Below are 16,825 nucleotides of genomic sequence, written 5' to 3'. Positions count from 1 at the left end.
TAAAGGTAAAAATCATAAGCACAAATATTACATATTATTTCATGTTAAAAGATTCAACGATTGTGGATATGTAAAAAAAGTAAGCTTCAGAGTTTTTTAAATCTTGTGTTATTTGTTTTGTGTGGTTGAAGTATAGTTCGTAGAAGTGAATCTATAAGAGTAACCAAAAACTTATATAAAATTAATGAAATCCGCCATTGATAATTTTCTAGTGTACTTCTAGTTTTGTTAATAATGATTAAAAAAGTGATGTGGTGATGAGAAAATGTGTTTAAACTGCTGTATGTTTAAGGTTTTAATGATGAAAACAAATCGTCAAAATTATAGTAAATATTTACTAATTAATATTCTTAAACCTACAGTACAAATTTACTTTAAAACTTGCCTTAACTCATGTTGTAATAAAAAATGCAGCTCTAAAATTACGCAAAATTTGGATCTCGAATTGTATATGGAATGTGTTTCTCAAAAACTATAATTGAGGAAAATTACCTGATGGTTTAAAAAAATTAATTAATGAAGATTATGAATTGATTCCAAACTTAACTCCAAAATTTTAGATATGACTGATATGTTTGTAAAATCAATCAATGAATTAAATACATATTTTGTCTGGAAAGAAAAACATAATCAAAGATTATGCAATGTTTACGTAAATTTAATGTATTTTCCTAAATAATTGTCGATTTTAATTTTTATTCTAACTGAGACTAATAATTTTGAACATATATGTAGTTTCAAATTTTGCATAGTTTTATGATTAGTCGAATCCAAAAATTAAATCATTCCAATATAGTATTTTGTAGTAGGTACATACCTTTTTCATTAGTTTTTCGTCTCACATCGTAAAAGATGATTTATGCATAATTTAATCATGATCTTCAAAGTATTAAAATGTTAACAAAATACTTGAAAACTTACCTTAACACATGTTGTAATAAAAACACAGCTCTCAAATTACACAAATTTGAATCTCGAAGTGTATATGAAAATTTGTTTCTCAACGGCTATAATTGAGGAAAATTAGTTGATTGTTTAAAAAAAATCAATTAGTGAAGATTATGAATTGATTCCAAACTTGACTCCGAAATGTTAGATCTGATTGATACGTTTGTAAAAATAATCAATGAATTGAATATATATTTTAGATAGGAAACAATTATCGTTTTTATTTCGGTCAAACATATTGAATTGCATACCAAATTTAGTTTGAAAGAGAATGAGATGGAGTAAAAAACACGTAGATCACGTATTATATACGAAGTTTTTATTATAACATATAGATTGATATACAAATTTTATAATATTTAAAAAAATTGTAACTAATGAATTTTGTAAAGAATAAAAGTTTACGTAATATATTATATTTTAAAAAAACTTACAATTAAATACTATACAATATTGTTGAGTAGACTAAAAATGACTATAACTTTTATTCTACAGATTTTCGAAAGGTTAGGTGGGTCACATATATTCCATAACATATTCTAACCTATATCCCTAATTTTTTATGTTTAATTAATTTAAATTACTATTATTTTTAAAAAAATTATGTAATTGTATTTGGTGTAATGTGATTTAAGTTTACATTAGTAAATCAACTAAATAGACATACAATTTTATACGCAAATTTATATAAATTGAGATTAAACGAAAAGATATGAGTTTTTATTGCTTCCATAAGATAAAAAGAAACATTGGCAACATAATAGTAAAAGCTCAAATGATAATCTGAATAGACAATGCGTACTAAAAATTTTAAAGACAACAATTCCTGTGAAAAGTAGCTCAAGATCTCTCTATTAACTCAAAAAAAATAACTCTTCATCTGCAATCCTAAAAAAAAAGTTTAAAACAATATAACATTGTACAAAACAATATAAATCTGAATTCAAAAACATTGAGGTAACTAAAAGTTTTAATATCTAAAAAAAATATTACTGTCTTTTGAGATCATCAATTTCTGGTAAATCATTGGGCTCAAACAGAACCTTGGAAAATCCATCTATGTTTGTCAATTTCTTGAATCAACATTTTCATGCATATTTGAAAATTTTAAGAAATTTCAGCAAAATAATATCAGCCCTACCAACCCTTTTTTTTGTTTCTACACTACATTAACTTCACCCCAATTGATTTTCCAAAATTGTAAAACACAAAGCACAACATCTGAATCTCTGGAATTCCATAGTTATGCTTCCACAGTTGAACGATGCTGACTCGGACTCTCCACTTGGTAGTTAGGGGCTTCAAATCGGAAACAGAATTGAAGGCTGCCATTATATGTTTTTAAAAATTCGGATACTCGGTGCTAGGTTTTAATTAAAGGTACAGTGGTGTATAGTTGTGTGGTCAATGAAACGAATTTATATACAATAAAGTAGTAAAAGTGGTAACTATTTACTAATTCAATTACCATATTTCTTGCACATCAAGATCAGCTTGAAGTTTGCCTTGACAAAATCAATAATTGGAAAAAGAAATAGAATCGGTATAAACCATTTCAGTTAAGGGCGCCAATTTCGTGGTATCATCAAACAATTTCGGAAACATTTGTAGATTGATGGTAAAACTTAACTTATATTGTTAGTAATTATGACAAAGACAATCCATGATGACACGATATTCAAAATGGTCAGCTGAATAATCAATCAAAGATTAGATGTTACGAATCAAGATGATTGCTGAGTCAAAATGTAGTATATGATTTTTGCAAAATTTATAACGTGGATCAATCATATTTTTTAATCAAGATACTCCTTAAATAAATTACATATTATAAAAAAGGAAACATGTGACTGTATTTTCAGGAAACATGTGACTGTATTATCACTTTGGTTCGTATATATTACATATTTTTACATATTTAAATGTGATAATATGAAAGGTAGTATTTCGAATTAGCTTCGTAAATCACACATAATACATATAAAATACATATAATAATAAAATGAGTATAGATTTTGTTGAGATGAACTTGGTGCCATAGACTAACTTTTGTTGGATGTTGATTTTACATTACACATGCCATAGATATACGAACCACAGTGATTCATGGTCCTAAAATGAGTATAGTTTTGTTAGACAAACCCAAACCGTAATATATGAATGGTAACAATATCGTATAACATTATAGATAGCATTGTTTCCATGTGTTATAACTATATTATTAGTTAATGACTGATTGAAACCGATTGCATTGTTTCCATTTGTGTAACATCAGTAATATCAAAAAAATAAAAATAAAGGTGATATGAATAATATGAGGCATATACTATATGAACATTAGAGTGGCACGAAAAGTAAATATTCTAGGCAAGAGTGGGCAATTGAATAAATGATCTAAGGTGAAATATGGAGATGACACCTAAGTAATGGCATGGTTGTAAATCACACATGAGGCTAAGGTTTCTTTTATAATGGTCTCTTCAAATAATAGAAAGGGGATATAGATAATACTTCATAATGTATTACTGTTACAAACTTGCAAGACATGACACACACAAAACAAACTCTGACATCAGAACAGCCGAAGCAAGTTAAGGTTATGCTCTGTTTCCTCTTCTGTGATTGTCAGATTCTTCATTTTAGATTTGACTCCTTCCCATAAGAACACAGTCCCTTCGTCGCATTTCACCTCCAGGTCCTCTAGATTCTTTACTGAATCTGGCAATTCACATCGATAACAATCTCTCATGGAAATCTTCTTCAACTTCTGCAATTTTCCAATCTCTAGAGGTAACCTTTTTAGTTGAAAACATCCAGAAACGTCTAGAAACCGCAAATTGCTAAGTATCTTGATCGTTTCAGGAAGCTCAAAGAAACTACTACAAGAGACCACCCTCAGCATTTCAAGGTTCCTCAAGTTGCATATAGCTTCCAAGAGTCTGCAGAGCTTGTTACAATTCGTGATGCTAAGCTTCTTTAATGAAACAACTTGAGAGACCCAATGTGGTAACTCAACAAGGTTGTAACAATAATCTATCTCGATTTCTTGCAAACTCTGTAGTAAAGTTTCAGAAACATCAAACTCTGACTCGTTAAGAGCCTCATCGAAATGACACAACCAAAGCGATAGCTTCTCGAGACTATTGAGATCAAGCTTGGGAATGTCAGGCAAAGTGATTGAAACTTTCTCAAATCTGATCCGTCTTAGGTTAGGTAATGAGCTGAGACACGATAAGTTGGTCAACTTTGAAGGTTCAAGACCGTGATTCATGATCATCACAACTTTCAGTTTCTTCATTGTAGCAATGAAGTTTGGTAATGCATAGTTTGATGAATAGAGATTAAGAACTAAAACTTCAACGTTTGGACAATCCATTTCAACCCAACACGATGTAAATGAATCATCTGTAACCAAAAATAAAAGAGAGAAAGATCAAAATCACATCAAGTTATAGAATATTAGTTTCAAAAAAAAATATATAGAATATTATTATTATTATTAAAAGAGTGTGTGACAAGAAAGTAAAGAAACAATCCTATATATTACCAGTAGAGACAGATAGTAGAGAAGCGTTCAAAACAACAGGCTGTTTTAGATTTAAACACCAGTCAGGGAACTTGTTCTCTTGGATATCCATGTTTAATCTTTTCCTTTGGAGGATCGAAACCGACTCCTTTTCACATTGATGTATAGCAAACTCTCTAAAGGCAGTGTCTTGTCTAACCAATAACTCATTGTAGAAACAATCTACATACTCATTTTTCCTGATACTATAAATAAAGCTCATATATAAAACGATAACTGATAAAACATTTAAAGGAAAAAACAATTAATTTCTAGGCAGAATCTATTTTGGATATTGGACTTAGTTTTGCAAGATCAAGAATTGGTAGATGAATAGAAAGTAACATACACAGGAGAGACAAGCCTCGTCACAGAAGAAGAAAAACATACCCAAGAGGAAGAAGTTTAAGGAGATTGTGGGAGGCAAGATCTTGGAGGTAACTCATGCAAGTGATATTCTCCTTACCGTATAATCCAGACCATAAGTCGATTATTGTGGAGGCAATGATCTTCTGGTCTTTAAGAAACGAGCCCATGTCTGTGAAACACTCTCTAAGATTGTTGTTCAAGGCATCAAAATTTTCGATCGAATCCATGAGAAAATTTTACTGCCGTTTTGTATTTTCTCTTGGCTCTTTTTATTTATTTTTGTAACTGAGAGACTTCATAAATCTCAGCTGTATTATCGACATTTATAACGAAAAAGTCCCAAAATAGAATTTTACTAGAAAAAGGTAAAAGATAACTTCACACCCACGGAAAGGTCAGAAGTGTTATTGGGGGGGGGGGGGGGGTGCAACGAAGTGTCAATAACGTTTATTAGACCATTGACGAGGTAAATTAAAAGGTACGAAGCTTAGACGTTACTAGAAAAATTCAACAAGAAATTGAAATAATTATAAGAAATTGCTCCAAAGACATTTCTTTTATTTACCTTGGGACCATCTTGGATAACAAAAACACAAACAAACATTAAAAACATTTGAAGCAAGTTCAGATTATGTTCTGTTTCCTCCTCTTGAACTCTCAAGTTTCTCATTTCCGGCTTCAACCTTTCCCACAAGACCAGCCCAGTTTCTTCATCGCATTTGATCTCCAACATTTCCTCATCGACATCTTCTTCAGCTTCCGCAGCTTCCCAATCTCTAAAGGCAACTTTCTCAGTCCTAAGCAATGAGAAATATCAAGAAACCGCAAATCCCCGAGTGTCTCTCTACCGTTTCAGGAAGCTCAGAGAGATTAATACAAGAACTCAGTCTCTAACACTTGCAACTTACTCAAGTTTCCTATAGCTAGAGGAAGCAGAGAGAGCTTGTTACAGTTGGTTATGCTAAGTGTCTTCAATGAAACAACTTCACAGACCTCATCAAGATCATAGCAATAGTCTATATCAATCTCCTGTAAACTAGGAAGAGCTTTAGAGACATGTATTTCAGTGTCGTACCGAAGCTGCTACACATAACCAATGACAACTTGTTCAGTCTGACGAGCTTCAACTGGAGAAATTGGTCACTCTTGATGGATAAGAAGCGTGGTTTGTGATGATCAGAACCTTTTAGCTTCTTCATTCCAGCAATGAAGCCTCGGTAATGCAAAGTTTGGTGAAGAGATATTGAGAATCAAAACCTCAACATTGGGACAATCCATTTCAACCACCCAATTCGATGAGAACAAATCATCTGTAGTAACCAAAAACAAAAAAAAAAAAACAAAGAGCAAGCATAGTTATAGTAAAACCCTATTTCAAGAAACAAGAGAGAGAGAGAGAGATTTATAGTAAAACCACTCACTCTGAAGAAAGAATATACCTGTAGAGATAGTCAACACAGAGGCATTGATCAAAATAGGAGGCTCCATTTTTGATCCAAACACCAGTCAGGAAATTGATTCTTTCTTATCTCCAAATTGAGTCTTTTTCTTAAGGCAACGGTTGCTTGAGTATCGTTCTCAAACGTTTGTGGAGCTTGGCCGTTGTGGCTGGAGTAAGTTTTTTTTTTAAAGACACTTACTTACTTACTTACTTTTGACGTCTGCGTTGTTGCAAAGGTAAGTAACGAGGGTGGTCTTGCCAATCCAATCCAACGGGAACCTTATCAAGCTTTGGAACAGAGCAAAGATGATGATGATGATGATGATGATGATGATGATGATGATGATGATGATGATGATGATGATGATGATGATGAGCAACAACACTCAAGCTGTCTATTCTCTTACTTAGACCATCCACCAGTTATCATCAATGTTCCCCACCACAAGGGACAAATCCAGCTGGTGTTTTGTTTCTCTCCGTTTTTTTTATACTTATAATTTTGAGAAAAAATTGTGTTCAAAACTAAACAAAATTTTCAAATTTTAATGAACATTTTCTTTTGTATAACTATTTTTTTATATTGTTTTTTTTTCATTAGCCTTATTATTATTAACTGAATAACTAATCGTGTCTTTGTTTAGAAAATGTAAAAAATTCAAAATTATTTATACATGTGTATAATTCTAAAATATCATTTATTAAAGGGCTGAGAGTATTATTTAACCATTATGTATCTTTGCATTTTGTGATTTGCTTTGATATGCGCTCTTTTTTGGATAAGTAACATTTTATCCTCAATAAGAATAGTTAAAACACCAGATGAAGATCCATGCTTTGCAGAGAATGAAAGTGCAAAATAAATATTATATATACATATTAATTTTACAATTTATTACTTATTTTGTGTTCATTTAAATATTATGAAATAATAAATTATTGAATTGAGAATCAAGTAACTTGTATTATGTATATAACTAAACTCGTGTAAGCATATAAATCAAAACAATTCTCCTTGTTTATTTATGATACTTTTATTGGTAAATAAATAAAAACATATCATTTTACTTATTCTATATGTTATATAATTAAATTTAAATGATATTGACATATATATATATAGTATATTTCAATATGAATATTTATTAACTAAGGTTTTCTACGATAAACAGGGCAGCATATATAAATGATTTCAATATGAGATGGAACTTGATAGAGTTTTTCCGAAGCTCATCGCTCTTGACGATAAACAGGGCAGCATATTCCTTGTTGATGTTGAGTATACATGGATTCCATCTACATGTAAAAGATGTGGTAACCTAGGTCACAAAGCGAAGAGGTGTCTTCTTCCTCCCAAGCCGTCACAAGACTCAACCTTGCCGTCAAATTCTGCTTCTATTAGTGCTGATATCCCTACTGTGGATATTGATGTTATCTTGCATCAAAGTGATAACTCTACCTCATCGTCAGAAACTATCCATCAAAAGGATCAAAAGACCACTGAAAATATCTCACGCACTGCCTTAGAATCTGCTGCCCCTGTGGTTCAAAGTCTTACCAATAATACGGAAGGTCTCGAACCCGACGTCCCTCATGCTGTACAATTTATCTTCGAGGCTGCTCCTCAGCGTCCTTTGACTCTTTCAGATGTTACTATTCAATCTTCTTCTTGCTTTTAACAGGAGGACCAAGTTGTTGCATTTAGCACTTCCAACACTTCTTCAACATTAGTAGATTCACAATCTACTCCTACTACAACTTCAGTTATGGAAATTTCTCCATCAGCCATTATCAGCAGTGAGGTTCAAACTCCATTTGCTGATCCCTTAACCACAACATCTCAAGTGAGTGTATTTGAGAGTCCTTCTCGTTTCACAGTACTTGGAGTTGTGGATGAAGCTGAGACAGAGCTTTCTAGTTCGTTCAGTTTGACAAGGGGTGGGAGAGAAACAAAACCTCCTATCAAATACAAAGACATGGAATGGAATACGGTTCGAGGGAGAGGAAAGCGTGGCCGTGGGGGTCGTGGTTCCTATCTCTAGTTATTGTTTTTCATTGCATTGTTGTGTTCTAGTCTTTACCTTTGTTGTTTCATAGGTATGAGATTCTATTTTCATGAAATTTGTTTCATGCAAACTTTCTAAAACTATAAGACTTCTAGTCTTATCTTGTAATAGTTATGTTTTTAAATTGAAAGCCTTTTAGCAAAAAAAAAAAAAAACTAAGGCTTTCTACTTATATATTTTATTAAAATTTATATATATTTGTTATACTAAAAAATAAACCATTAGTCACAAAATTTCCAGTGTGAGATTTTTTAATAATTTTAGTAATTATTTTTAATAATTTAATGTAAATTTCAAAACTAAAATATCAAGGTCTCAGTACCTTTCCAATGAAAATTTTGAAATTAACATATTTATGTATTTTTTATATGGTATATCGTTTAGTTTTAATAAATATTTTAAAAATATATTTAATTTGAATATTTATTAAATGAAACTTTTTATTCATATAATTTTGTGATCATTTGTTTCTTATTATAACAAAAAAATTAAACCATTGATCACAAACTTTTAAATGTGAAACTTTTAACAGTATTAGTAATTTATATTCATTTTAAAAATTTAAATTATAACATATAATAGAAAATCTAATTTTGTTCTTATATGATTAATGTGATTGTTTAGTTTTTTGGTAATATAAAATTAAACAAAATATTATGAATGATACAATTTTTTTATCAATTCTGTATCATTCAAAATTATTAATTTTTACATATATGTTAATTATACTATTAGATAATTCTGTAGCTTTAAAAATAATATGTTTTTGTACATTACTAATCAATTTGATATTTAGTTTAATAAAAAATCCCCTATGTATTAGCTGAGGAGCATTACAACAATGATTGTAGTTATATATGCAAAAATCAAGATGATTTTTATAATCCTTAAAAAATTATTTGGTCTATTTAAACATATATTATAATTTTTATTAAATCAAATATCAAAATGATTAGAAATCTTAAAAAATTAGTTGGTCTATCTAAATATATATTATAATTTTTATTAAGTCAAATATCAATTTGGTTAGTAGTGTACAAAAGAACATTATCATTTTTTCTTAAATAAAAGCTAAAATTATGTTTCGATAGACCAACTATTTTTTTAAAGATTCTAAAAATCATCTTAATTTTTGCATAGTCTATGTCGATCTCCTGTAAGCGAGGAAGAGCTTCAGAGATATCGATGCAGTCATAGAAAACGTCACCGAAACTACACATGACAAAATATATCTTCTCGAGACTGCCAAGTCGCAGCTTGAGGAAGGTCCAGCAAAGTGACGGAAGCTTTCTCTAATCTGATCCGTTTCAGGAGCTGAGACACGAGAAGTTCGTTATCCTTGCAGGGGAAACACTTGAAGGTAGAAGCTAGGAATCAGAAACCAAATACCTTTAGGTTGAGAAGATCACCAAACTCATCAGGATTTGTGTAAAGAGGCAGTGGCGATGCGAAATGAATGAGAAGGTTCTTGGCATCTCTAGGTTCCAAAGGGTTTGAGATGATAAGTGGGACCAAAACTGGGAAACTCAAACCGAGAGGTGACCAAAATCTTATAACCTTGTTGTACCTCGATCTTAATTTTTTTAAGCAACGATTCCGCTCCACCCCCACACATCATCCAATACCAACAATATGCCACCGTTTCCATTAAGTTCCTCTACCAATTTTCCTAAAGCACTAACTGCTCGAGAGTCGTTGTCGTTTACTTCAAAAGTCATCGGAAAATTGTCCCCATCACTTCTTTCCCCCCACTTGCCGCGTAATTACCTGGTAGCTGTTACGCTTGCGTTCGCGTCTGTTTGTTTTTACGCCTCACTTAAACCGGTCCATCAAAAACTTCGAAACTATCTAGGCCCAACAGACATAAAAGACTTGCGTATGCTGTTTTGTTAACACAAAATACGTATCCACTACAAGACACATATAAGAGAAACATAGCGTGTGACACTCTATTATAGTGAAAGATTTTCACATCTCCTAATACGGGCAACCCTTGTTGACTTTTGTGGCTTCACTAGATTATGCTTAGATTCAGAGACAATACGAAAAAAAAAAACAATCAAACAGTAGTGGTTGATGGACCTAGTTTTATTTAAGCAATGATGCTTCATCAACTACTCCCCCCACATGCTTCCTACTCTGTCCTGATATAATCCTTCGACACATCATTATGCTGCTTAAATACGATTCTTTTTTTTACTATCTTCTTTAATTGACTTGATTCTTACGTATTGTTCACCGAGTCAACTATAAATTTCCACAATATTTAATCAGATTTGCAGTAAATAACCAAAGTTACACCTTTCAACAAGGCAGATGACCATCTAAACTATTAAAGGGGAAGTACAATTAGATTAAACCCCTTAAAGTTGCACAAAATTTACAAGGGAATGCCACTGGAGTTAAAACTCAGTGTTTTGTACTTAAATTGAACCAAGCTCGATTTTTCTAAACCACCAAGATTACCTTTAACCAACACGATTGTTATGGATCAAAATAAGTTTTCGATTTGCAGAAACAATAACCAAGATTTTGCCGACAATAACTCCCTTTAATTGCTGGTATTAATAACAATAAGATACAAATTAGGCTGTTTTCCAATATTCTCGCCAATCAGCTATCACAATATCTCCTTGCTTTCTGCGCATTCAAATCGCAATATCACGCAACAAACAGATCAAAATTCAGTTACTATATAAATCACCTATTAGAATATTCCTTTTCAATGCCTATCTTGCACTTCACGTTTTAAATCTTCATATTTAAATCCGATTTGCATGTGATATCGCTAAATTTATAACTAATTGATCAGTTTAGGAATAAAATCATTAAGTATATTCGAAAATATAAAATCTAAATCTAAAACATAAAAGCTACGAAAATCATTAATCAGTATCTCTACCGTTTCCTAAAAATCTATATATACCTATATGCTCATAAAACCTAAAACCATATCATTCGCCTAAGCAACTCTAAAAATGTCTGAAATGACGACTTTTATTCCTCTCACCAAACTTCGTCCATTCAAGAACCAGTGGAGAGTTCAAGTCAAGTGCTTACATTCTTGGAGGCAGACCACAAGTTATGGAGATTCATTTGAGATGGTTTTAGCCGATCAGTGGGTAAGTTCTAATTTCCTACAGCTTTGTTACTTATATTGAACCTAACTCTTCAACGATTTATGCTTATATTACTTTTGTTTTTTTTTAGGGAAACAAAGTTCAAGCAACTTGTAAAAGAACACACATGTATCGTGTTCAACGTGAGATCCCAGTGGGAAAATGGGGAGTCATTGAAAATTTTCAAATGAATCCTGCTGGTGGCCAGTTTCGAGCAACACGACATCCATACAAGATGAGTATATTAGATGAAACCGTGTTAAGAGGTTCCGGTTTAAACGATGATCGGCTATTCCTTTCTCTTGCGGATTATGAAAACATTGGAACCGTGGACAAAAAAGACCTACCCTACCTTATAGGTACCTTATTTGTGTTGATATAAAGTTTCATTATATATTTTCTGTTTAAATAAAATATTTTTGAATCTAACAGAAGATCGTTTTGTGACAGATGTTGTAGGGAGAATTCACGAGCTTGGTAATGTACTGACTGTCAAAGCTCAAGGAGAAGACAGAAAAAGGGTGGAATTTCGTTTAGTGGACACGCAGTAAGTACTCTAAAACTGTAATTCTAAATGGTGTGATAAACTGGTAAGTAATTAATTTTTTTTTTTTTTACAAAACTTTCACTTAACAGAGGAAATGATCTTGCATGCTGTCTTTGGGGGACTTATGCTGAGCAAATTGAAGCTTTTATTGACAAACATGACGAAAGCCCTACTGTTTGTTTGTTAAGGTTTGCAAAAATCCAAATCTTCAGAGGTATTTTACTGTCTTTATTATTTTATTTAAACATTTTACTCTGGGAAATAACTTAACATGTTAATATTCCTGTATTAGGAGAGGTACAAATCACAAACGCCTTTAGTGCAAGCGTTCTGCACCTCAATCCAACAGAACCTGAAGTGTTGGAGTTAACAGAGAGGTTTGTGCTTCAGTGTTTATATCGAAATATTTTTAATTGAATGTGCTCCTGTGATTGCATGATTTTTATGTGTTTGAAATTTATTAGGCTGTCAAATGATCAGTTACAACTTGCTCCTATTGAGAAATCTAATGGAAAGAAGGATGGCAAGCGCATTCAGTATGACTGGAATGATGCTGAGATCAAGCCCATTTCAGAAGTCCTTGCCTCAAATCAGGTTTGTATATTGCTAGGTTAACTGATCCCAGGGTTTGTTTAATGCTTACTGATCGTATAGAACTTTTTAAAAATATGCATTTGCAGGTCGGGATTTGTAAGATCATTTGCACTGTCGATGCAATAGACACTGATTATGCATGGTATTATATTGGGTGTAACCGCCACAAAAAACGTGTCAATAAGCTGCCAAAGATTGATTATGAAGTGTTGACAGTGAAAGATAAACCAATGTTTCGTTGTGAAATTTGCAATTCTAATGTGACTCATGTAGCACCCATGTAAGTTTTTGAATAATATTTACCTTTTTGAATAATATTTTTAAGTAGATCATACTATTTATTCAACACTTATTGTCAACATACTTAGGTTCAAACTTCATATGGTAGTGAGAGATGATTCAGAGACATGTAATGTAATGTTACTAGGCTCTGTTGCAACATCTATCATTGGTCATAAAGCTGAAGAATTGTGGGATGGTTCTTATGCAGAGGTAAATTTATTAATAAGTGTATATTTTTCTATTACTTTTAAAAAATCTCATATATTGTGGTTCTTATGCAGAGGTAAATTTATTAATAACTGTATAATTTTCTATTACTTTTAAAAAAACTAATATATTGTTTCAAATCTTTAATAGATAGAAGATCCAGAGATACTTCCAGAACCTATCCTTGGTTTGGTGGGAAAATCATTCTGTTTTGGAGTCTCTATAAACTCTGATAATGTCACAAGTGGATCATGCACCTTTTTGGTTCTAGAGGTTTCTTCTGGTGATAAATTACTAAGTATTGAGACTGATTCTGATGCAATGACTGATATGGGAACATCTTCATCTACTATGTCATCTGCTGGTGTAAGTTTGTTGTATTTGCCTATCTTTTTCTCTTATTGTTCTTAGTCTACTAACTTGTGTCTATGGATTACAAAACGTTTTTTATGCTTATTTTAGGTGATGCTTTTGTATTCAATTTCTACGGAAGATCCTAAAACTCCCTATTCAAAGCGCAAGGAAGATGTTGCAGATCTACAAGAACAATCATCTACGTCTAAAAAACTGTGCTCTAAACAGATCAAGCAGGAAAAGACAAAGACAGACTAAACACTTAGGGTTTACGAGAACAAAATCTCCCTCTGTTGCTTTCAAGATGTTTTATTTTGCTTTTTCCATTTTCAGTACTTTTTTCTTATGCATTGCTGGATTTTAGTTTAATTGTTTCAGTTTAAACGTTTTTTAATTTTCGGTTATTTAATAATAAGCTGGTTTTCAATATTGTTTCCTTTAACAAGAAATTCATTTACTATGAAATTAATCAAGATATAATTATTTATAAATAATCTAAACAACTTAACTAACCAATCAACTCATACAGTTCTAAAGTTAAAGAGAAGCTTTCTAGACTATATGAAGTTATAAAGTCGAAATAAATGAAACAACATACCTGACAAGTTGACAGAAGCTGTGAAACCCTGTAGAAATATTCGAAAATTTTATCCACCTTTCTTATGAGCAACACGCCATCCATACAGGTATAAAAACTTCAATTTGAGATGGTATCTAAAATCAACCGATTAAAAAGTTAAAAAAAAAAGGCAGCATCAATTTATTTATTGTATTAATCAAATTGCCAACGAGTTTCCTTACTAGATTGATCAATTAATCACCCAAATCACATAAAATATCCTTGATTAATATCCTAATATAACTATTTTCCTAAATTTAAGCTTAGCATATATTGTGAAATCTACAAATACACCCGAAAATTAGGAGTTTACCTTTTCGATATTACTTGCAATCTCAACTTAACCAAGGTCATTCTTCTCACCATTATTTCTTCATTTTTCTCGTGCAAAGAACACCTCTATAGCGATATCACATGCATCATGAGTCGCAAGAGAGACAAACTCCAAATAGGATTTCATACTGCCAGGAAAAAAAGAACAACAACAGTCAGTCATGCATGTGAAAACCATGAAGACATACAAAGGTTTTCTAATCCCAAATCAAACCTGGCGATTCCATTAAGTTCTATTTACTACAGATTCTTCGAAAATATTGAGAATCGGCCTGTTCCAAACTACACTATTCCGCCATATGAACAAATAAGCAAGCTTTCACCACAAACATCTTTAAATAAAAGAAGATGTGTCGTTGGTAAGTGATTCATTTTTAAACATGGTCGATCATGTAAAACCTACAACTTAGAGTAACAGACCGAATAAATGTTCTAATCTTTGCAAGGTCTTGATAAAATGAAAGACCAAGTGATCGACACCCCAATCTTTTCACAGACTTGCTTAACCTCATTATCAAGTAAGTTATTTTTTTTTAAAAAAATTCTGCTTTCTCACACCTGTTCAACAGTTTATACACATGTCTACATTTTTTTATTTTATACCAGAGGATCTACAAAAGAGTTGTTTCAAATCAATGAAAAGTAAGGGATGCCAAAATAAAAGAAGTTCAAGTGATGTATTGAAAGACATTACTAATATAGCACATCTGAGGAAAAGAAAAAGCAGTTCATCATCATCTACATTCAATGCAGCAGCTGAAACCAGTGAAGAAGAAGATGAATTATTCGGAACTGATTTGTTTGGAGGTAGCTAAACTTTAAATTGCTACTTTATTCAACTTATGTTTTTTTCTACAATTATTGATCATTCATAAATTTGTCTTTTGTTACCCAGGGATCATTGATGCAGATATTGAACAAGTCTTTGACTGTTCTTCTCTAGAGAACACTGATACAGAAAATGAGGACTCTGATTTAGATGATCTTACGCATTTTGAGCCAGAGGTTGAGGTAAACGAGAGAGAAAGAATTGCACCTACTTCAGAACACACTGATGCTGTTGTAAAGGTGCCAAAATCAGCTACCCGAAAACTTAGTGGTGATATTGGTAAGTGGTAACGAACGTGTGTGTTCTCATTATTCAATAACATGTATTTATTTTCATAATAAGGTCTTATGTATATGTTTCTATTTGCTAAACAAAATTTGTAGGCTACTTAGATGAAGGTGATCCCGACTATAATTGTTCTCATTGTGGTGCTATCATGTGGTATGGAGAACGGCTAAACAAGCGTAGGAACGCAAAGAATCCTACTTTTTCATTATGTTGTATGCAAGGACAAGTGCAACTGCCTTTATTAAAGGAACCACCGACTGTTCTAAAAAATCTTTTGCAAGGAGATGACCCAAGAAGCAGACATTTTCAGAAACATATAAGGCCATACAATATGGTATTTTCCTTCACTTCTCTTGGTGGAAGAGTAGAGAGGTCTCTGAAAAAAGGAAGAGGCCCTGATATGTTTCAGCTTCAAGGAGAAAACTACCATTTATTGGGTGCTGGTATTACACCACCTGATGGAACTGAACCAAAGTTTGGACAGCTATATATAGTTGATACAGAGAATGAAGTTGAAAACAGAGCAAAGTGTATAAGGTATATATTTTTTTTTTTAATATGACCTTTTAGATGTCTAATATTGGTATTTTTAATTTGTTTTGTAGCTCTGGTAAACATAAAATTCAGGTCAAGAAAAAGGATCATCTCAGGAAAGATGTTATTGAGACTTTGATGAAGATGTTGAATGAAGTCAATCCATATGTTAAAAAGTTTAGATCGGGCAAGGGACCGCTTCAACACAGATCCTGAAAATTCTTTTCATATGAGGATTGTTAGTGAAAGGTTAAAGGATGGAAGAACATATGACACACCCTAGATTCATTGATGGATACTCTAACCAAAAAAAAAATTTTTGGGAGAGACTCAGTCATGTAAGTTAAACCTTTACCTTCTGCATGTTTATAAATGGTATTCACGTTTTCAGGAAAATTAAATTATGACTAATTTTTTTTTTAATGGAACAGCTATGTACACCATTGAGTTCCAGAAACGTGGTTTGCCACATGCTCACATTCTCTTATTCATGAAGAAGGCAAAGAAGCTTACAACAGACGATATTGACAACATCATATCTGCAGAGATTCCTAACAAGAAGGAAGAACCAGAGCTGTATGAGGTCATTAAGGATATGATGATTCATGGTCCATGTGGTCGAGCTAATACTAATTCTCCATGCATGGAGAATGGACGCTGCTCTAAGTCATTTCCTAAATCATTTGCTGAGAAGACCACTATTAATAAAGAAGGATTTCCTGTTTACAGA

The 16,825-nt window shown here is 32.1% G+C and overlaps 2 protein-coding genes, 1 long non-coding RNA gene and 1 pseudogene across 3 annotated transcripts; 1 reads left to right on the top strand and 3 right to left on the bottom strand.

Annotated features, from left to right (window-relative positions):
• Window positions 1–3,520: 3,520 nt before the first annotated feature.
• LOC108837619 (probable disease resistance protein At5g66890) lies at window positions 3,521–5,109 on the bottom strand. Its single transcript, XM_018610648.2, has 3 exons — window positions 4,904–5,109; window positions 4,496–4,713; window positions 3,521–4,353 (listed from the first exon to the last, which is right to left on the bottom strand). The coding sequence occupies exons 1-3, from the start codon at window positions 5,107–5,109 to the stop codon at window positions 3,521–3,523; spliced, it is 1,257 nt and encodes a 418-aa protein (XP_018466150.2).
• A 213-nt stretch (window positions 5,110–5,322) lies between these two features.
• Window positions 5,323–6,753, bottom strand: LOC108837618 (probable disease resistance protein At5g66900; annotated as a pseudogene).
• Window positions 6,754–7,525: 772 nt separating this feature from the next.
• On the top strand, window positions 7,526–8,365 carry LOC108838626 (uncharacterized). The gene is made up of 2 exons (XM_018611530.1): window positions 7,526–7,921; window positions 8,006–8,365. The coding sequence occupies exons 1-2, from the start codon at window positions 7,526–7,528 to the stop codon at window positions 8,363–8,365; spliced, it is 756 nt and encodes a 251-aa protein (XP_018467032.1).
• Window positions 8,366–10,851: 2,486 nt separating this feature from the next.
• LOC130496034 (uncharacterized) lies at window positions 10,852–16,021 on the bottom strand. The gene is made up of 3 exons (XR_008935059.1): window positions 14,425–16,021; window positions 14,091–14,206; window positions 10,852–11,029 (listed from the first exon to the last, which is right to left on the bottom strand). It is a non-coding gene; the product is annotated as an uncharacterized LOC130496034 (long non-coding RNA).
• Window positions 16,022–16,825: the final 804 nt, after the last annotated feature.

Source organism: Raphanus sativus, chromosome 6 (genome assembly GCF_000801105.2).
Source record: "Raphanus sativus cultivar WK10039 chromosome 6, ASM80110v3, whole genome shotgun sequence".
Lineage (NCBI taxonomy): Eukaryota > Viridiplantae > Streptophyta > Magnoliopsida > Brassicales > Brassicaceae > Raphanus > Raphanus sativus.
Note: the sequence above shows the minus strand (reverse complement) of the source record. Positions and strands in the feature narration are given on the sequence as shown.

What these genes read in the sequence shown, in the direction of transcription:
- LOC108837619 (XM_018610648.2), bottom strand. Translation starts at nt 5,109, where the DNA reads ATGGATTCGATCGAAAATTTTGATGCCTTGAACAACAATCTTAGAGAG. An exon ending in CTTAAACTTCTTCCTCTTGG is followed by an intron (nt 4,714 to 4,903) that starts GTATGTTTTTCT and finishes TTATAGTATCAG; the next exon opens with GAAAAATGAGTATGTAGATT. An exon ending in TCTACTATCTGTCTCTACTG is followed by an intron (nt 4,354 to 4,495) that starts GTAATATATAGG and finishes TTTTGGTTACAG; the next exon opens with ATGATTCATTTACATCGTGT.
- LOC108838626 (XM_018611530.1), top strand. Translation starts at nt 7,526, where the DNA reads ATGGAACTTGATAGAGTTTTTCCGAAGCTCATCGCTCTTGACGATAAA. An exon ending in AACCCGACGTCCCTCATGCT is followed by an intron (nt 7,922 to 8,005) that starts GTACAATTTATC and finishes TGCTTTTAACAG; the next exon opens with GAGGACCAAGTTGTTGCATT.